This window comes from Carcharodon carcharias, assembly GCF_017639515.1.
Source record: "Carcharodon carcharias isolate sCarCar2 chromosome X unlocalized genomic scaffold, sCarCar2.pri SUPER_X_unloc_9, whole genome shotgun sequence".
Taxonomy (NCBI): domain Eukaryota; kingdom Metazoa; phylum Chordata; class Chondrichthyes; order Lamniformes; family Lamnidae; genus Carcharodon; species Carcharodon carcharias.
Genome location: NW_024470886.1, coordinates 303,307 through 324,902, shown reverse-complemented (window position 1 = coordinate 324,902; position 21,596 = coordinate 303,307). Strand labels below are relative to the sequence as shown.

Sequence of the window (21,596 nt, the reverse complement as noted above, 5' to 3'; positions counted from 1 at the left end):
ACATGTACATTGTGTGTATACATGCACATTGTGTGTGTATACATGCACATTGTGTGTGTATATATGCACATTGTGTGTGTATACATGTTGTCTGTACATATGTATATTGCGTGTGTATACATGCACATTGTGTGAACTGAATCAATTAAATAATTCTGGAATAAAAAGCTAGTATCAGTAATGGAAACCATGAATATTCATAAACACCCATCTCATTCACTAATGTCCTTTAGGGAAGGAAATCTGCAGTCCTTACCTGGTCTGGTCTACATGTGACTCCAGTCCCACTGCAATGTGGTTGACTCTTAAATGCCCTCTGAAGTGACCTAGCAAGCAACACTGTTGTCATTCAAGAAGGTGTCTCACCTCCACCTTCTGAAGGTGTAATTAATCCTGGGTGATGATTGCTGGCATGGCCAGTGACAGCCACATGCCCAGACTGAACTGAAAAGCACACCCTCTTTATGTGTGCCCTGAGTGTGAGAGGGCTAGAGGAGTGGGCAATGGCAAGACATGATCAAAAATAAAACAATCAGTCACTCATCCTGCCAATCCTCTGTGCCTAGGGTGGCACATGAAGAGTGGCGCAGTACCAGGAGGTGACAGGCACCCATGGAACCACATCTAGCACAAGTTAGCGCCTTGAGGAGAGGAGGGGTGAAGAAAAACCTCTTTCACGTTGAAGCAACTCCATCTAGCATCAATCGCAGATGAGTGCCCCCTGTACACCCCCTCCTCCCTTGTGACTTACCCCTGTACTGTTTGTGGGACGCTGGGATCGTAGAGATAACTGTCTTTGTGGAACAGCGAATCAGCTGGTATCGAGGTTTGAGAAGCCGAGTAGTGCTGGTGGGAATCTGAGGAGGAGGAAGGAGAAGAGAGAAGAAAAGTACGTTAGGAAGAGGCTGGACTGGTGCTTGTGTTTCTGAATGACACCAGTCGCTCAGAGCCCATGGCTCGGTGCTGGAAAAGCAGCTCTCTGTGCAAGGACCACCTCACCTCCTACATCCCATGTTGACTTACCAGCTATGTACCGATCCCCAATTTTGTTTTGTTATTCAACCATGGGATGTGGGCGTCGCTGGCTGGGCCCAGCATTTATTGCCCATCCCTAATTGCCCTTGAAAAGGTGGTGGTGAGCTGCATTCTTGACCCGCTGCAGTCCATGTGGTGTAGGTACACCCACAGCGCTGTTAGGGAGGGAGTTCCAGAACAGTGAAGGGACGGTGATATATTTCCAAGTCAGGATGGTGAGTGACTTGGAGGGGAACTTCCAGGTGGTGGTGTTCCCACGTGTCTGCTGCCCTTGTCCTTCTAGATGGTAGTGGTTATGGGTTTGGAAGGTGCTGTCTAAGGTGTGAAACATGTAACAAGAGGATGGAAATGGCACAACCATTGCTAACTGTTGAGTGTGCTGGTCTAGTGTAGACCTGGGCCTCTTGCATAGGACAGGAGGGGAGAAATCAAACAGAAGTACTAACTCAAGTCCCCTCTGCCCCCACCCTCTCGATGGCTCAGTGAAAAGTGCACAGTGTGAATAGATAGTGAGTCGTACAGAGCAGCAAGTTGAAGATTAGATAGCTGCTCTCCTTGCTGATCTCTCCTGGGCTCCCATTGGGGGCCGGTGTTTGCTCTGAGCTCGAGGGGAGGAATTCATCCAGGGATTCTCGTTGGAGATAAACAGAAAGACTTGCATTTATATAATGCCTTTCATGGCCTCAGGATGTCCCAAAGTGCCTTACAGTCAATGAAGTCGCTGCTGCAATGTCAGAAGCAACACAGTCAATTTGCGCACAGCAAGATCCCACAAACAGCAATGTGATAATGACCAGGTTGCTTGAGGGTCAGGACCCGGCAGAGCCAGGTTAATGGTCAGGACACTGGAGATGATGCTTCTCCTCTTCTCCAAAACAGTGCAGTGGGATGGTTAACATCCATCAGAGAGGGCAGGGTGGGCTCTAGCCTCTGGAGTGGGGCTTGAACCCACAGCCTTCGGCCCATCCAATGACTCCAATTTGGAAATGGATATGTTTGAAGAGAATAGCGTTTAGCTCAGCTGTGTAGTTGAACCTGCCCTTGTGGTCAAACATCCTGTTGGTGCTAAATATCGACACTGGCACAGGGGAGGAAGCTGCTGGGGTTGAGGTAGTGGACAGTGTTAAAGTGGCTGGGCAGCTGCTCCTCTGGCCACTGTGATTGGCCTCTGTACCTTACTGGTCTTTACTCTGTACTTTACTTTGCCTTACTGGTCTTTGAGGTCAGTATAGGCAGTGCAGCCAGGAAGCAGTTCTTTCTGCCCAGGCTGCAAGGTGGATCAGAGAGCAGGAGGTGTAATCCAAAGCTGCAGCATTAGCTGATGGACAGAGCTTCTGTTCTGAGCTCCTTGTCAGGTTGTTACGTTATTTCAAAACAATTTGAGAAATATATTGTTCATGCAGATGTATACATCCATATCCAGAATGCCACATCACTCCCTGCTGCACTGCAGCCGATGCACCAAAGCAACAATGTATCCTTCCGCACCGCATGGAGAGACCGAGAAAGCTTCGAAATTGAGCAGGTGAACGCTTAACACATTTGTCTCTCTTCTGCTTCATTCAACAACAACTTAGAGATATATATAGCGCCTTTAACACAATGAAACATCCCAAGGTGTTCACAGGAGCGTTGGAAAACAAAGTCTGACACCAAGTCACATAAGGAGATATTAGGTCAATTGACCAATAAAGTAGATTTTAATGAGTGTCTTAAAGGAAGAGAGTGAGGTAGAGAGGTGGAGAGGGATAGGGAGGGAATTCCAGAGATTGGGGCCCAGGCAGCTGAAGGCACGGCCGCCAATGGTGGAGAGATTAAAATCGGGGATGATCAAGAGGCCGGAATTAGAGGATCATAGAGATCTCAGAGGGTAGTGGGACTGGAGGAGGTTACAGAGATAGGGAGGGGTGTAGGGGCGGGAGGAGGTTACAGAGATAGGGAGGGGTGTAGGCGGCTGGAGGTTTTTACAGAGATAGGGAGGTTTGTGCGGCTGGAGGAGGTTACAGAGATAGGGAGGGATGTAGGGACTGGAGGAGGTTACAGGGATAGGGAGGGTTGTAGGCAGATGTAGGAGTTTACAGAGAGATGGAGGGTTGTGCGGCTGGAGGAGGTTACAGAGATAGGGAGGGTTGTAGGGGCTGGGGAAGGTTACAGAGATAGGGAGGGTTGTGGGGCTGGAGGAGGTTACAGAGATAGGGATGTTTGTAGTGGGCTGGAGGAGGTTACAGAGATAGGGAGGGTTGTGGGGCTGGAGGAGGTTACAGAGATAGGGATGTTTGTAGTGGGCTGGAGGAGGTTACAGAGATAGGGAAGGGTGTAGGGGCTGGAGGAGGTTACAGGAATAGGGAGGGTTGTAGGGACTGGAGGAGGTTACAGAGATCTCAGAGGGTAGTGGGACTGGAGGAGGTTACAGAGATAGGGAGGGTTGTGGGGCTGGAAGAGTTTACAGAGATAGCGAGGGTTGCAGGGACTGGAGGAGGTTACAGAGATCCCGGAGGGTAGTGGGACTGGTAGAGGTTAAAGAGACAGGGAGGGTTGTGGGGGTTGGAGGATGTTACAGAGATAGGGAGGGATGTAGGCAGCTGGAGGTTTTTACAGAGATAGGGAGGTTTGTGCGGCTGGAGGAGGTTACAGAGATAGGGAGGGGTGTAGGGGCTCTAGGAGGTTACAGAGATAGGGAGGGTTGTAGGGACTGGAGGAGGTTACAGAGATAGGGAGTGTTGTAGCGACTGGAGGAGGTTAGAAAGATAGGGAAGGTTGTAGCGGCTGGAGGAGGTTACAGGGATAGGGAGGGTTGTGGGACTGGAGGAGGTTACAGAGATAGGGAGGGTTGTACGGACTGGAGGAGATTACAGGGATAGGGAGGGCTGTAGGGGCTGGAGGAGGTTGCAGAGATAGGGAGACCAGAAGGGACTGGAGGATGTTAAAGAGCTGGGGTTGTTGTCAGGGCTGGTGGAAGTTACAGAGATAGGGAGGGGTGTAGGGGCTGGAGGAGGTTACAGAGATAGGGAGGGGTGTAGGGGCTGGAGGAGGTTACAGAAATAGGGAGGGTTGTAGGGACTGGAGGAGGTTACAGAGATCTCAGAGGGTAGTGGCACTGGAGGAGGTTACAGAGATAGGGAGGGTTGTGGGGCTGGAGGAGTTTACAGAGATCCCGGAGGGTAGTGGGACTGGTAGAGGTTAAAGAGACAGGGAGGGTTGTGGGGGTTGGAGGATGTTACAGAGATAGGGAGGGATGTAGGCGGCTGGAGGTTTTTACAGAGATAGGGAGGTTTGTGCGGCTGGAGGAGGTTACAGAGATAGGGAGGGTTGTAGAGGCTGGAGGAGGTTACAGAGATAGGGAGGGGTGTAGGGGCTGGAGGAGGTTACAGAGATGGGGAGGGTTGTGGGACTGGAGGAGGTTACAGAGATAGGGAGGGTTGTACGGACTGGAGGAGATTACAGGGATAGGGAGGGCTGTAGGTTCTGGAGGAGGTTGCAGAGATAGGGAGACCAGAAGGGACTGGAGGATGTTACAGAGATGCGGTTGTTGTCAGGGCTGGTAGAAGTTACAGAGATAGGGAGGGGTGTAGGGGCTGGAGGAGGTTACAGAAATAGGGAGGGTTCTGGGGGTTGGAGGACGTTACAGAGATAGGGATGGCTGTAGTGGCTGGAGGAGTTTACAGAGATAGGGAGGGTTGTAGGGGGCTTGAAGAGTTTACAGAGATAGGGAGGGTTGTGCGGCTGGAGGACGTTACAGAGATAGGGAGGTTTGTAGGGGCTTGAGGAGGTTACAGAGATAGAGAGGGGTGTTGGGCTGGAGGAGGTTACAGAGATAGGGAGGTTTGTAGGGGCTTGAGGAGGTTACAGAGATAGAGAGGGGTGTTGGGCTGGAGGAGGTTACAGAGATAGGGAGGTTTGTAGGGGCTTGAGGAGGTTACAGAGATAGAGAGGGGTGTAAGGGCTGGAGGAGTTTACAGAGATAGGGAGGTTTGTAGGGGCTGGAGGAGGTTACAGAGATAGGGAGGTTTGTAGGGGCTGAAGGAGGTTACAGAGATAGGGAGGGTTGTAGGGGATGGAGGAGATTACAGAGATAGAGAGGGGTGTAGGGGCTGGAGGAGGTTATGGAGATAGGGAGGGGTGTAGAGGCTGGAGGAGGTTATAGAGATAGGGAGGTTTGTAGAGACTGGAGGAGGTTACAGAGATAGGCAGGGTTGTAGGGGCTGGAGGAGTTTACAGAGATAGGGAGGGGTGTAGGGGACTGGAGGATTTTACAGATATAGGGAGTGTTGTAGAGACTGGAGAAGGTTACAGAGATCTCAGAGGGTAGTGGGGCTGGAGAAGGTTACAGAGATAGAGAGTGGTGTTGGGCTGCAGGAAGTTGAAGAGATAGGGAGACCAGAAGGAGCTGGAGGATGTTACAGAGATGGGGAGGATTGTAGGGGCTGGAGGAGGTTACAGAGATAGGGAGGGTTGTAGGGGCTGGAGGAGGTTACAGAGATAGGGAGGGGTGTAGGGGCTGGAGGAGGTTAAAGAAATAGGGAGGGGTGTAGCGACTGGAGGAGGTTACAGAGATAGGGATGGTTGTAGGGACTGGAGGAGGTTACAGAGATAGGGAGGGCTGTAGGTGCTGGAGGAGGTTACAGAGATAATGAGGATTGTAGTGGGCTGGAGGATGTTACAGAGATAGGGAGTGGTGTACGGGCTGGAGGAGGTTACAAAGATAGGGAGGGGTGTAGGGGCTGGAGGTGGTTACAGAGATAGTGAGGGTTGTAGGGGCAGGAGGAGCGTACAGAAATAGAGAGGTTTGTAGGGGCTGGAGGAGGTTACAGAGATAGGGAGGGATGTAGGGACTGGAGGATATTACAGGGATAGGGAGGGGTGTAGGGGCTGGAGGATGACACAGAGATAGGGAACGTTGTAGGTGGCTGGAGGAGGTTACAGAGATAGGGAGGGTTGTAGGGGCTGGATTCGGTTACAGAGATAGTGAGGGTTGTAGGGGCTGGAGGAGGTTACAGAGATAGGGAGGGTTGTGGGGGCTGGAGGAGGTTACAGTGATAGGGAGGGTTGTAGGGGCTGGAGGAGTTTACAGCGATAGGGAGGGTTGTAGGGGCTGGAGGAGGTTACAGACGTAAGGAGGGTTGTAGGGACTGGAGCAGGTTAAAGAGATTGGGAGGGTTGTAGGGGCAGGAGGAGGTTACAGAGATAGGGAGGTTTGTAGGGGCTGGAGGAGTTTACAGAGATAGGGTGAGTGTAGGTGCTCGAGGAGGTTAACGAGATAGGGAGGAGTTTAGGGGACTGGAGGAGGTTACAGAGATATGGAGGGTTGTAGAGGATGGAGGAGGTTACAGAGATCTCAGAGGGTAGTGGGACTGGAGGAGGTTACAGAGATAGGGAGGGGTGTCGGGACTGGAGGAGGTTACAGAGATCTCAGAGGGTAGTGGGACTGGAGGAGGTTACAGAGATAGGGAGGGGTGTAGGGACTTCAGGAGGTTACAGTGATCTCAGAGGGTAGAGGGACAGGAGGAGTTTATAGAGATAGTGAGGGTTGTAGGGAGTGGAGGAGGTTACAGAGATAGGGAATGATGTGGTACTGGAGGAGGTTGCAGAGCTAGGGAGATTTGTGGGACTGGAGGAGGTTAAAGAGATAGGGAGGGGTGTAGGGATTGGAGGAGGTTACAGAGATAGGGAGAGTCGTGGGACTGGAGGAGGTTACAGAGATAGGGATTGTTGTGGGATGGAGGAGGTTACAGAGATAGGGAGTGTTGTGGGACTGGAGGAGGTTACAGTGATAGTGAGGGTTGTAGGGACTGGAGGAGATTACAGAGATAGGGAGGGTTGTTTGACTGGTGCAGGTTACAGAGTTAGGGAGTGTTGTAGGGACAGGAGCAGGTCACAGAGATTGGGAGGGTTGTAGGGGCAGGAGGAGGTTACAGAGATAGGGTGAGTGTAGGGGCTGGAGGAGGTTAAAGAGATAGGGAGGAGTGTAGGGGACTGGAGGAGGTTACAGAGATACGGAGGTTTGTAGGGGCTGGAGGAGGTTACAGAGATAGGCAGGGTTGTAGGTACTGGAGGAGGTTACAGAGATCTCAGTGGGTAGTGGGACTGGAGGAGGTTACAGAGATAGTGAGGGTTGTAGGGAGTGGAGGAGGTTACAGAGATAGGGAATGTTGTGGTACTGGAGGAGGTTACAGAGCTAGGGAAGTTTGTGGGACTGGAGGAGTTTAAAGAGATAGGGAGGGGTGTAGGGATTGGAGGAGGTTACAGAGATAGGGAGTGTTGTGGGACTGGAGGAGGTTACAGAGATAGGGTGGGTTGTAGGGACTGAAGGAGGTTACAGAGATAGGGAGATTTGTGGGACTGGAGGAGCTTACAGAGTTAGGGAGGGTTGTAGTGACTGGAGCAGGATACCGAGATTGGGAGGGTTGTAGGGGCAGGAGGAGGTTACATAGATAGGGAGGTTTGTAGGGGCTGGAGGAGTATACAGAGATAGGGTGAGTTTACGGGCTGGAGGAGGTTAAAGAGATATGGAGGAGTGTAGGGGACTGGAGGAGCTTACAGAGATACGCAGGGTTGTAGTGGCTGGAGGAGGTTACAGAGATCTCAGAGGTTAGTGGGACTGGAGGAGGTTACAGAGATAGGGAGGTGTGTAGGGACTTGAGGAGGTTACAGAGATCTCAGAGGATAGTTGGACTGGAGGAGGTTTCAGAGTTAGGGAGGGTTGTAGGGACTGGAGCAGGTTACAGAGATTGGGAGGGTTGTAGGGACTGGAGGAGATTACAGAGATAGGGAGGGTTGTGGGACTGGTGCAGGTTACAGAGAAAGGGAGGGGTGTATTGGCTGGAGGAGGTTACAGAGATTGGGAGTAGTGTAGGGGCTGGAGAAGGTTACAGAGATAGGGAGGGTTGAATTGGGCTGATGGAGTTTACAGAGATAGGGAGGGTGTTGGGGCTGAAGGAGGTTACAGAGAAAGGGAGGGGGGTAGTGGCTGGAGGAGTTTACAGAGATAGAGAGGGTTGTAGGGACTGGAGGAGTTTACAGAGATAGAGAGGGTTGTAGGGACTGGAGGAGTTTACAGAGATAGTGAGGGTTGTAGGGACAGGAGGAGGTTACAGAGATAGGAAGGGGTGTAGGGGCTGGGGGATTTTACAGATATATTGACGGTTGTAGGGGCTGGAGGAGGTTACAGAGATAGGGAAGGTAGTGGGACTGGAGGAGGTTACTGAAATAGGTGGGGTGTGTAGGGGTTGCAGAAGGTTACAGAGATAGTGAGGGTTGTAGGGACTGGAGTTGGTTATAGAGATAGGAAGGGGTGCAGGTGCTGGAGGAGGTAGCAGAGATAGGGAGGGAAGAAGGGGCTTTAGGATGTTACAGAGATAGGGAGGTTTGTAGGGGCTGGAGGAGGTTACAGAGATAGGGAGGGTTGTAGGGACTGGAGGAGTTTACAGAAATAGGGAGGATCATATATGTTGGAGGATGTTACAGAGATAGGGAGGGTTGTAGGGGCTGGATGCGGTTACAGAGATAGTGAGTGTTGTAGGTGCTGGAGGAGGTTACAGAGATAGTGAGGGTTGTAGGGGCTGGAGGATGTTACAGTGATAGGGAGGGTTGTAGGGGTTCGAGGAGTTTACAGAGATAGGGAGTGTTCTAGTGGTTGGAGGAGGTTACAGAGTTAGGGAGGGTTGTAGCGACTGTAGGAGGTTTCAGAGATAGGGAGTGTTGTAGTGGCTGGAGGGGGTTACAGAGATAGGGAGGGATTTAGGGGCTGGAGGAGTTTACAGAGATAGGGAGGGTTGTAGTGGCTGGAGGAGGTTGCAGAGATAGGGAGGGTAGAAGGGGCTGGAGGATGTTACAGAGATAGGGAGGTTTGTAGGGGCTGGAGGAGTTTACAGAGATAGGGAGGATCTAATATGGTGGAGGAGGTTACAGAGATATGGAGGGTTGTAGGGGCTGGATGCGGTTACAGAGATAGTGAGAGTTGTAGGGGCTGGAGGAGGTTACAGAGATAGGGAGGGTTGTAGGGGCTGGAGGAGGTTACAGTGATAGGGAGGGTTGTAGGGGCTGGAGGAGTTTACAGCGATCGGGAGGATTGTAGGGGCTGGAGGAGGTTACAGAGTTAGGGAGGGTTGTAGGGACTGGAGCAGGTTACAGAGATTGGGAGGGTTGTAGGGGCAGGAGGAGGTTACAGAGATAAGGAGATTTGTAGGGGCTGGAGGAGTTTACAGAGATATGGTGAGTGTAGGGGCTGGAGGAGTTTAAAGAGATAGGGAGGAGTGTAGGGGACTGGAGGAGGTTACAGAGATATGGAGGGTTGCAGGGGCTGGGGGAGGTTACAGAGATCTCAGAGGTTATTGGGACTGGAGGAGGTTATAGAGATAGGGAGGAGTGTAGGGACTGGAGGAGGTTACAGAGATCTCAGAGGATAGTGGGACTGGAGGAGGTTACAGAGATGTCAGAGGGTAGTGGGACTGGAGGAGTTTACAGAGATAGTGAGGTTTGTAGGGAGTGGAGGAGGTTACAGAGATAGGGAATGTTGTGGTACTGGAGGAGTTTACAGAGCTAGGGACGGTTGTGGGACTGGAGGAGGTTAAAAGATAGGGAGGCGTGTAGGGATTGGAGGAGGTTACAGAGATAGGGAGGGTTGTGGGACTGGAGGAGGTTACAGAGATAGGGAGTGTTGTGGGACTGGAGGAGGTTACAGAGATAGTGAGGGTTGTAGGGACTGGAGGAGATTACAGAGATAGGGAGGGTTGTGGGACTGGTGCAGGTTACAGAGAAAGGGAGGGTGTAGGGGCTGGAGAAGGTTACAGAGATAGGGAGGGTTGTATTGGGCTGATGGAGTTTACAGAGATAGGGAGGGTGTAGTGGCTGGAGGAGGTTACAGAGAAAGGGAGGGGGGTAGGGACTGGAGGAGGTTACAGAGATAGGGTGGGTTGTAGGGACTGGAGGAGTTTACAGGGATAGTGAGGGTTGTAGGGACTGGAGGTGGTTACGGAGATAGGAAGTTGTGTAGGGGCTGGAGGAGGTTACAGAGATATGGAGTGTAGTGGGACTGGAGGAGGTTACTGAAATAGGGTGGGGTGTAGGGGCTGGAGAATGTTACAGAGATAGGGAGGGTTGTATTGGGCTGATGGAGTTTACAGAGATAGGGAGGGTGTAGGGGCTGGAGGAGGTTACAGAGAAATGGAGGGGGGTACTGGCTCGATGAGGTTACAGAGATAGGGAGGGTTGTAGGGACTGGAGGAGTTTATAGAGATAGTGAGTGTTGTAGGGACAGGAGGAGGGTACAGAGATAGGAAGGGGTGTAGGGGCTGGTGGATTTTACAGATATATTGAGGGTTGTAGGGGCTGGAGGAGGTTACAGAGATAGGAAGGATAGTGGGACTCGAGGAGGTTACAGAGATAGTGAGGTTTGTAGGGGCTGGAGGAGGTTACAGAGATAGGGAGGGTTGTAGGGACTGGAGGAGTTTACAGAGATAGTGAGGGTTGTAGGGACTGGAGGTGATTACAGAGATAGGCAGTTGTGTAGGGGCTGGAGGAGGTTACAGAGATAAGGAGGGCAGTGGGACTGGAGGAGGTTACTGAAATAGGGTGGGGTGTAGGGGCTACAGAAGGTTACAGAGATAGGAAGGATTGTGGGACTGGAGGAGGTTACGGAGATAGTGAGGTTTGTAGGGGCTGGAGGAGGTTACAGAGATAGTGAGGTTTGTAGGGACTGGAGGTGGTTACAGAGATAGGAAGGTGTGTAGGTTCTGGAGTAGGTAGCAGAGATAGGGAGGGTAGAAGGGGCTGGAGGATGTTACAGAGATAGAGATGTTTGTAGGGGCTGGAGGAGGTTACAGAGATAGGGAGGGGTGTAGGGACTGGAGGAGTTTACAGAGATAGGGAGGATCATATATGTTGGAGGAGGTTACAGAGATAGGGAGGTTTGTAGGGGCTGGATGCGTTTACAGAGATAGTGAGTGTTGTAGGATCTGGAGGAGGTTACATTGATAGGGAGTGTTGTAAGGGTTGGAGGAGTTTACAGAGATAGGGATTGTTCTAGTGGTTGGAGGAGGTTACAGAGTTAGGGAGGGTTGTAGCGACTGTAGGAGGTTACAGAGATAGGGAGGGTTGTAGTGGCTGGAGGAGGTTACAGAGATAGGTTGGGGTGTGGGGGCTGGAGGATGTTACAGAGATAGGGAGGGTTTTAGGTGCTGTATGAGGTTAAAGAGATAGGGAGGGCTGTAGAGGCTGGAGGAGCTTACAGTGATATAGAGGGGTGTAGGGGCTGCAGGATGTTACAGAGATAGGGAGGTTTGTAGGGGCTGGAGGAGTTTACAGAGATAGGGAGGGGTGTCGGGACTGGAGGAGTTTACAGAGATAGGGAGGATCATATATGTTGGAGGAGGTTACAGAGATAGGGAGGTTTGTAGGGGCTGGATACGGTTACAGAGATAGTGAGGGTTGTAGGGGCTGGAGGAGGTTACAGAGATAGGGAGGGTTGTGGGGGCTGGAGGAGGTTACAGTGATAGGGAGGGTTGTAGGGGCTGGAGGAGTTTACAGCGATAGGGAGGGTTGTAGGGGCTGGAGGAGGTTACAGACGTAAGGAGGGTTGTAGGGACTGGAGCAGGTTAAAGAGATTGGGAGGGTTGTAGGGGCAGGAGGAGGTTACAGACCTAAGGAGGGTTGTAGGGACTGGATCAGGTTACAGAGTTTGGGAGGGTTGTAGGGGCTGGACGAGTTTACAGAGATAGGGTGAGTGTAGGGGCTCGAGGAGGTTAACGAGATAGGGAGGAGTTTAGGGGACTGGAGGAGGTTACAGAGATATGGAGGGTTGTAGAGGCTGGAGGAGGTTACAGAGATCTCAGAGGTTAGTGGGACTGGAGGAGGTTACAGAGATAGGGACGGGTGTAGGGACTTCAGGAGGTTACAGTGATCTCAGAGGGTAGTGGGACAGGAGGAGTTTATAGAGATAGTGAGGGTTGTAGGGAGTGGAGGAGGTTACAGAGATAGGGAATGATGTGGTACTGGAGGAGGTTGCAGAGCTAGGGAGATTTGTGGGACTGGAGGAGGTTAAAGAGATAGGGAGGGGTGTAGGGATTGGAGGAGGTTACAGAGATAGGGAGTGCTGTGGGACTGGAGGATGTTACAGAGATAGGGTGGGTTGTAGGGACTGGAGGAGGTTACAGACATAGGGAGAGTTGTGGGACTGGAGGAGGTTACAGAGATAGGGATTGTTGTGGGATGGAGGAGGTTACAGAGATAGGGAGTGTTGTGGGACTGGAGGAGGTTACAGAGATAGTGAGGGTTGTAGGGACTGGAGGAGATTACAGAGATAAGGAGGGTTGTTTGACTGGTGCAGGTTACAGAGAAATGGAGGGGTGTAGTGGCTGAAGGAGATTACAGAGAAAGGGAGGGTTGTAGGGGCTGGAGGAGGTTACAGAGATAGGGAGGGTTGTAGGGGCTGGAGGAGGTTACAGAGTTAGGGAGGGTTGTAGGGACAGGAGCAGGTCACAGAGATTGGGAGGGTTGTAGGGGCAGGAGGAGGTTACAGAGATAGGGTGACTGTAGGGGCTGGAGGAGGTTAAAGAGATAGGGAGGAGTGTTGGGGACTGGAGGAGGTTACAGAGATACGGAGGTTTGTAGGGGCTGGAGGAGGTTACAGAGATAGGCAGGGTTGTAGGGACTGGAGGAGGTTACAGTGATGTCAGAGGGTAGTGGGACTGGAGGAGTTTACAGAGATAGTGAGTGTTGTAGGGAGTGGAGGAGGTTACAGAGATAGGGAATGTTGTGGTACTGGAGGTGGTTACAGAGCTAGGGAAGTTTGTGGGACTGGAGGAGTTTAAAGAGATAGGGAGGGGTGTAGGGATTGGAGGGGGTTACAGAGATAGGGAGTGTTGTGGGACTGGAGGAGGTTACAGAGATAGGGTGGGTTGTAGGGACTGGAGGAGGTTACAGAGATAGGGAGGGTTGTGGGACTGGAGCAGTTTACCGAGATTGGGAGGGTTGTAGGGGCAGGAGGAGGTTACATAGATAGGGAGTTTTGTAGGGGCTGGAGGAGTATACAGAGATAGGGTGAGTTTACGGGCTGGAGGAGGTTAAAGAGATATGGAGAAGTGTAGGGGACTGGCGGAGCTTACAGAGATACGCAGGGTTGTAGTGGCTGGAGGAGGTTACAGAGATCTCAGAGGTTAGTGGGACTGGAGGAGGTTACAGAGATAGGGAGGGGTGTAGGGACTGGCGGAGCTTACAGAGATCTCAGAGGGTGGTGGAACTGGAGGAGGTTACAGAGATAGGGAGGTGTGTAGGGACTGGAGGAGGTTACAGAGATCTCAGAGGATAGTTGGACTGGAGGAGGTTTCAGAGTTAGGGAGGGTTGTAGGGATTGGAGCAGGTTACAGAGATTGGGAGGGTTCTAGGGACTGGAGGAGATTACAGAGATAGGGAGGGTTGTGGGACTGGTGCAGGTTACAGAGAAAGGGAGGGGTGTAGTGGCTGGAGGAGGTTACAGAGATTGGGAGTAGTGTAGGGGCTGGAGAAGGTTACAGAGATAGGGAGGGTTGTATTGGGCTGATGGAGTTTACGGAGATAGGGAGGGTGTTGGGGCTGGAGGAGGTTACAGAGAAAGGGAGGGGGGTAGTGGCTGGAGGAGTTTACAGAGATAGAGATGGTTGTAGGGACTGGAGGAGTTTACAGAGATAGTGAGGGTTGTAGGGACAGGAGGAGGTTACAGAGATAGGACGGGGTGTAGGGGCTGGGGGATTTTACAGATATATTGACGGTTGTAGGGGCTGGAGGAGGTTACAGAGATAGGAAGTTGTGTAGGGGCTGGAGGAGGTTACAGAGATATGGAGGGTAGTGGGACTGGAGGAGTTTACAGAGATAGTGAGGGTTGTAGGGACTGGAGGTGATTACAGAGATAGGCAGTTGTGTAGGGGCTGGAGGAGGTTACAGAGATAAGGAGGGCAGTGGGACTGGAGGAGGTTACTGAAATATGGTGGGGTGTAGGGGTTGCAGAAGGTTACAGAGTTAGTGAGGGTTGTAGGGGCTGGAGGAGGTTACAGAGATATTGAGGTTTGTCGGGGCTGGAGGAAGTTACCGAGATAGGGAGGGTTGTAGGTGCAGGAGGAGGTTACAGAGATCTCAGAGGCTAGTGGGACTGGAGGAGGTTACAGAGTTAGGGAGAGTTGTAGGGACTGGAGGAGGTTACAGAGATCTCAGAGCGTAGTTGGACTGGAGGAGGTTACAGAGATAGGGAGGGGTGTTGGGGCCGGAGGAGTTTACAGAGATAGGGAGGTGTGTAGAGGACTGGCGGAGGTTTCAGAGATAGGGAGTGTTGTAGGGACTGGAGGAGGTTACAGAGATAGGGAACGTTGTACCGACGGTAGGAGGTTACAGAGTTAGGGAGGGTTGTAGTGGCTGGAGGAGATTACAGGGAGAGGGAGGGGTGTAGGGTCTGGAGGAGATTGCAGACATAGGGACGGTAGAAGGGGCTGGAGGATGTTACAGAAATAGGGAGGTTTGTAGAGGCTGGAGGAGGTTACAGAGTTAGGGAGTGGTGTAGTGGCTGGAGGAGGTTACAGAGATAGGGAGGATCATCGATGTTGGAGGAGGTTACAAAGAAAGGGATGGTTGTGGGTCTGGAGGAGGTTACAGAGATAGAAAGGGTTGTAGGGGCTGGAGGAGGTTCCAGAGTTAGAGAGGTTTTTAGGGACTGGAGGAGGTTACAGTGATAGGGAGGGTTGTAGAAGCTGGAGGAGTTTACAGAGATAGGGAGGATTTTAGGGGCTGGAGGAGGTTACAGAGATAGGGATGGTTGTAGGGGCTGGAGGAGCTAGCAGAATTAGGGAGGGTTGTAGGGACTGGAGCAGGTTACAGAGATAGGGAGGGTTGTAGGGGCAGGAGTAGGTTACAGAGTTAGGGAGGTTTGTAGGGGCTGGTGTTGTTACAGAGATAGGGTGAGTGCAGGGGCTGGAGGATGTTAAAGAGATAGGGCGGGTGTAGGGGACTGGAGGAGTTTAAAGCGATAGGGCGGGTGTAGGGAGCTTGAGGAGTTTACAGAGATAGGGAGGTTGGTAGGGGCTGGAGGAGGTTACAGATTTAGGGAGGGTCGTAGGGACTGGAGCAGGTTACAGAGATAGGGAGGTGTGTAGGGGCTGGAGGAGGTTACAGAGATAGGGATGGTTGTGGGACTGTGGGAGATTTTACAGTGATAGGGAGGGTTGTAGGGGCTGGAGGAGGTCACAGTGATATGGATGGTTGTGGGGCTGGAGGAGGTTACAGAGATTGGGAGGGTTGTAGGGGCTGGTGGAGTTTACAGAGATAGGGAGGTGTGTCGGGGCTGGAGGAGGTTACAGAGATAGGTATGTTTGTAGGGACTGGAGGAGGTTACAGAGATAGGGAGGGGTGTAGGGGCTGGAGGATGTTACAGAGATAATGAGGATTGTAGTGGGCTGGAGGTTGTTACAGAGATAGGGAGGGGTGTAATGGCTGGAGGAGGTTACAGAGATATCGAGTGGTGTAGGGGCTGGAGGAAGTTACCGAGATAGGGAGTGTTGTAGGGGCAGGAGGAGGTTACAGAGATAGGGAGGGTTGTAGGGACTGGAGGAGGTTACAGAGATCTCAGAGCGTAGTGGGACTGGAGGAGGTTACAGAGATAGGGAAGGGTGTAGGGGCTGGAGGAGTTTACAGAGATAGGGAGGGGTGTAGGGGACTGGCGGAGGTTACAGAGATAGGGAGGGGTGTAGGGGCTTGAGGAGGTTACAGAGACAGGGAGGGTTGTGGGGCTGGAGGAGGTTACAGAGATAGAGAGGGTTGTAGGGGCTGGAGGATGTTCCAGAGTTAGGGAGGTTTTTAGGGACTGGAGGAGGTTACAGAGATAGGGAGGGTTGTAGGGGCTGGAGGATTTTACAGAGATAGGGAGGGTTGTAGGGGCTGGAGGAGGTTACAGTGATAGGGAGGGTTGTAGGGGCTGGAGGAGGTTACAGAGATAGGGAGGGTTGTAGGGACTGGAGGAGGTTACAGAGATAGGGATTGTTCTACCGACTGTAGGAGGTTACAGAGATAGGGAGGGTTGTAGTGACTGGAGGAGGTTACAGAGATAGGTAGGGGTGTAGGGACTGGAGGAGATTTCAGGTATAGGGAGTGGTGTAGGGGCTGGAGGAGGTTGCAGAGATAGGGAGGGTAGAAATGGCTGGAGGATGTTACAGATATAGAGAGGATGTACGGGCTCAAGGAGGTTACAGAGTTAGGGAGGGGTGTAGGGGCTTGAGGAGGTTACAGAGATAGGGAGGGTTGTGGGGCTGTGGGAGATTTTACAGTGATAGGGAGGGGTGTAGGGGCTGGAGGAGGTTACAGAGATAGGGAGGGGTGTAGGGGACTGGCGGAGGTTAAAGAGATAGGGAGTGTTGTAGGGACTGGAGGAGGTTACAGAAATAGGGAATGTTGTACCGACTGTAGGAGTTTACAGAGATAGGGAGGTTTGTAGTGACTGGAGGAGTTTACAGAGATAGGGAGGGATGTAGGGACTGGAGGAGATTTCAGCTATAGGGAGTGGTGTAGGGGCTGGTGGTGGTTGCAGAGATAGGGAGGGTAGAAGGGGCTGGAGGATGTTACAGATATAGAGACGTTTGTAGGGGCTCGAGGAGGTTAGAGAGTTAGGGAGGGGTGTAGGGGCTGGAGGAGGTTACAGTGCTATGGATGGTTGTGGGGCTGGAGGAGGTTACAGAGATAGAGAGGGTTGTTGGGGCTGGAGGATGTTCCAGAGTTAGGGAGGTTTTTAGGGACTGGAGGAGGTTACAGAGATAGGGAGGGGTGTAGGGGCTGGAGGATGTTACAGAGATAATGAGGATTGTAGTGGGCTGGAGGTTGTTACAGAGATAGGGAGGGTTGTAGGGACTGGAGGAGGTTACAGCGATAGGGAGGGGTGTATGGGCTGGAAGATGTTACAGAGATAATGAGGATTGTAGTGGGCTGGAGGTTGTTACAGAGATAGGGAGGGGTGTAATGGCTGGAAGAGTTTACAGAGATATCGACTGGTGTAGGGGCCGGAGGATGTTACCGAGATAGAGAGGGTTGTAGGGGCCGGAGGAGGTTACAGATATAGGGAGGGTTGTAGGGACTGGAGGAGATTTCAGAGATCTGAGGCTAGTGGGACTGGAGTAGGTTACAGAGATAAGGAAGGGTGTAGGGTCTGGAGGAGTTTACAGAGATAGGGAGGGGCGTAGGGGACTGGCGGAGGTTACAGAGATAGGGAGGTGTGTAGGGACTTGAGGAGGTTACAGAGATAAGGAGGGTTGTGGGGCTGCGGGAGATTTTACAGTGATAGGGAGGGGTGTAGGGGCTGGAGGAGGTTACAGTGATATGGATGGTTGTGGGGCTGGAGGAAGTTACAGAGATAGAGAGGGTTGTTGGGGCTGGAGGATGTTCCAGAGTTAGGGAGGTTTTTAGGGACTGGAGGAGGTTACAGAGATAGGGAGGGTTGTAGGGGCTGGAGGAGTTTACAGAGATAGGGAGGTTTTTAGGGACTGGAGGAGGTTACAGAGATAGGGAGGGTTGTAGGGACTGGAGGAGGTTACAGAGATCTCAGAGCGTAGTGGGACTGGAGGAGGTTACAGAGGTATGGAAGGGTAGGGGCTGGAGGAGTTTACAGAGATAGGGAGGGGTGTAGGGGACTGGCGGAGGTTACAGAGATAGGGAGTGTTGTAGGGACTGGAGGAGGTTACAGAGATAGGGAGGGGTGTAGGGGCTGGAGGATGTTACAGAGATAATGAGGATTGTAGTGGGCTGGAGGTTGTTACAGAGATAGGGAGGGGTGCAGGGGCTGGAGAAAGTTACAGAGATCTCAGAGCGTAGTGGGACTGGAGGAGGTTACAGAGATAGGGAGTGTTGTAGGGACTGGAGGAGGTTACAGAGATAGGGAGGGTTGTAGGGACTGGAGGAGATTTCAGGTATAGGGAGTGGTGTAGGGGCTGGAGGAGGTTGCAGAGATAGGGAGGGTAGAAAGGGCTGGAGGATGTTACAGATATAGAGAGGTTTGTAGGGGCTCGAGGAGGTTACAGAGTTAGAGAGGGGTGTAGGGGCTTGAGGAGGTTACAGAGATAGGGAGGGTTGTGGGGCTGTGGGAGATTTTACAGTGATAGGGAGGGGTGTAGGGGCTGGAGGAGGTTACAGAGATAGGGAGGGGTGTAGGGGACTGGCGGAGGTTACAGAGATAGGGAGTGTTTTAGGGACTGGAGGAGGTTACAGAGATAGGGAATGTTGTACCGACTGTAGGAGGTTACAGAGATAAGGAGGTTTGTAGTGACTGGAGGAAGTTACAGAGATAGGGAGGGATGTAGGGACTGGAGGAGATTTCAGGTATAGGGAGTGGTGTAGGGGATGGAGGAGGTTGCAGAGATAGGGAGGGTTGTGGGGCTGTGGGAGATTTTACAGTGATAGGGAGGGGTGTAGGGGCTGGAGGAGGTTACAGAGATAGGGAAGGGTGTAGGGGCTGGAGGAGTTTACAGAGATAGGGAGGGGTGTAGGGGACTGGCAGAGGTTACAGAGATAGGGAGGGTCGTAGTGACTGGAGGAGGTTACAGAGATAGGGAGGGGTGTAGGGGGCTCGAGGAGGTTACAGTGATATGGATGGTTGTGGGGCTGGAGGAGGTTACAGAGATAGAGAGGGTTGTAGGTGCTGGAGGAGGTTACAGAGATAGAGAGGGTTGTAGGTGCTGGAGGAGGTTACAGAGATAGGGAGGGTTGTAGGGGCTGGAGGAGGTTACAGAGATAGGGAGGGTTGTAGGGGCTGGAGGAGGTTACAGTGATAGGGAGGGGTGTAGGGCCTGGAGGAGGTTACAGAGATAGGGATGGTTGTAGGGGCTGGAGGAGCTTACAGATTTAGTGGTGGTTGTAGGGACTGGAGCAGATTCCTGAGATAGGGAGGTTTGTAGGGCCAGGAGTAGGTTACAGAGATAGGGAGGGTTGTAGGGACTGGAGGAGGTTACAGAGATCTCAGAGCGTAGTGGGACTGGAGGAGGTTACAGAGGTATGGAAGGGTAGGGGCTGGAGGAGTTTACAGAGATAGGGAGGGGTGTAGGGGACTGGCGGAGGTTACAGAGATAGGGAGTGTTGTAGGGACTGGAGGAGGTTACAGAGATAGGGAGGGGTGTAGGGGCTGGAGGATGTTACAGAGATAATGAGGATTGTAGTGGGCTGGAGGTTGTTACAGAGATAGGGAGGGGTGCAGGGGCTGGAGAAAGTTACAGAGATCTCAGAGCATAGTGGGACTGGAGGAGGTTACAGAGATAGGGAGTGTTGTAGGGACTGGAGGAGGTTACAGAGATAGGGAATGTTGTACCGACTGTAGGAGGTTACAGAGATAGGGAGGGTTGTAGTGACTGGAGGAGGTTACAGAGATAGCGAGGGTTGTAGGGACTGGAGGAGATTTCAGGTATAGGGAGTGGTGTAGGGGCTGGAGAAGGTTGCAGAGATAGGGAGGGTAGAAAGGGCTGGAGGATGTTACAGATATAGAGAGGTTTGTAGGGGCTCGAGGAGGTTACAGAGTTAGAGATGGGTGTAGGGGCTTGAGGAGGTTACAGAGATAGGGAGGGTTGTGGGGCTGTGGGAGATTTTACAGTGATAGGGAGGGGTGTAGGGGCTGGAGGAGGTTACAGAGATAGGGAGGGGTGTAGGGGACTGGCGGAGGTTACAGAGATAGGGAGTGTTGTAGGGACTGGAGGAGGTTACAGAGATAGGGAATGTTGTACCGACTGTAGGAGGTTACAGAGATAGGGAGGTTTGTAGTGACTGGAGGAGGTTACAGAGATAGGGAGGGATGTAGGGACTGGAGGAGATTTCAGGTATAGGGAGTGGTGTAGGGGCTGGAGGAGGTTACAGAGATAGAGAGGGTTGTTGGGGCTGTAGGATGTTCCAGAGTTAGGGAGGTTTTTAGGGACTGGAGGAAGTTACAGAGATAGGGAGGGTTGTAGGGGCTGGAGGATTTTACAGAGATAGGGAGGTGTGTATGGGCAGGAGTAGGTTACAGAGATAGGGAGTGTTGTAGGGACTGGAGGAGGTTACAGAGATAGGGAGGGGTGTAGGGGCTGGAGGATGTTACAGAGATAATGAGGATTGTAGTGGGCTGGAGGTTGTTACAGAGATAGGGAGGGGTGTAATGGCTGGAGGAGGTTACAGAGATATCGAGTGGTGTAGGGGCCGGAGGAAGTTACCGAGATAGGGAGGGTTGTAGGGGCCGGAGGGGGTTACAGAGATAGGGAGGGTTGTAGGGACTGGAGGAGGTTACAGAGATCTCAGAGGCTAGTGGGACTGGAGGAGGTTACAGAGATAGGGAGGGTTGTAGCGACTGGAGGACGTTACAGAGATCTCAGAGCGTAGTGGGACTGGAGGAGGTTACAGAGATAGGGAAGGGTGTAGGGGCTGGAGGAGTTTACAGAGATAGGGAGGGGTGTAGGGGACTGGTGGAGGTTACAGAGATAGGGAGTGTTGTAGGGACTGGAGGAGGTTACAGAGATAGGGAGGGGTGTAGGGACTGGAGGAGATTTCAGGTATAGGGAGTGGTGTAGGGGCTGGAGGAGGTTGCAGAGATAGGGAGGGTAGAAGGGGCTGGAGGATGTTACAGATATAGAGAGGTTTGTAGGGGCTCGAGGAGGTTACAGAGTTAGGGAGGTGTGTAGGGGCTTGAGGAGGTTACAGAGATAAGGAGGGTTGTGTGGCTGCGGGAGATTTTACAGTGATAGGGAGGGGTGTAGGGGCTGGAGGAGGTTACAGTGATATGGATGGTTGTGGGGCTGGAGGAGGTTACAGAGATAGAGAGGATTGTTGGAGCTGGAGGATGTTCCAGAGTTAGGGAGGTTTTTAGGGACTGGAGGAGGTTACAGAGATAGGGAGGGTTGTAGGGGCTGGAGGAGTTTACAGAGATAGGGAGGTTTTTAGGGACTGGAGGAGGTTACAGAGTTAGGGAGGTTTTTAGGGACTGGAGGAGGTTACAGAGATAGGGAGTGTTGTAGGGACTGGAGGAGGTTACAGAGATAGGGAGGGTTGTAGGGACTGGAGGAGATTTCAGGTATAGGGAGTGGTGTAGGGGCTGGAGGAGGTTGCAGAGATAGGGAGGGTAGAAAGGGCTGGAGGATGTTACAGATATAGAGAGGTTTGTAGGGGCTCGAGGAGGTTACAGAGTTAGAGAGGGGTGTAGGGGCTTGAGGAGGTTACAGAGATAGGGAGGGTTGTGGGGCTGTGGGAGATTTTACAGTGATAGGGAGGGGTGTAGGGGCTGGAGGAGGTTACAGAGATAGGGAGGGGTGTAGGGGACTGGCGGAGGTTACAGAGATAGGGAGTGTTTTAGGGACTGGAGGAGGTTACAGAGATAGGGAATGTTGTACCGACTGTAGGAGGTTACAGAGATAAGGAGGTTTGTAGTGACTGGAGGAAGTTACAGAGATAGGGAGGGATGTAGGGACTGGAGGAGATTTCAGGTATAGGGAGTGGTGTAGGGGATGGAGGAGGTTGCAGAGATAGGGAGGGTTGTGGGGCTGTGGGAGATTTTACAGTGATAGGGAGGGGTGTAGGGGCTGGAGGAGGTTACAGAGATAGGGAAGGGT

The 21,596-nt window shown here is 52.3% G+C and overlaps 1 protein-coding gene across 1 annotated transcript in view; it reads right to left on the bottom strand.

Annotated features, from left to right (window-relative positions):
• LOC121275111 (zinc finger protein GLI2-like) overlaps window positions 1–21,596 on the bottom strand; it is a gene marked incomplete at both ends in the record, with an annotated part of 298,602 nt that overhangs the window by 18,649 nt on the left and 258,357 nt on the right. The window contains one exon of the mRNA XM_041182525.1: window positions 752–857. Coding sequence (XP_041038459.1) covers window positions 752–857 — 106 coding nt within the window. The remainder of the gene's footprint in view (window positions 1–751; window positions 858–21,596) is intronic.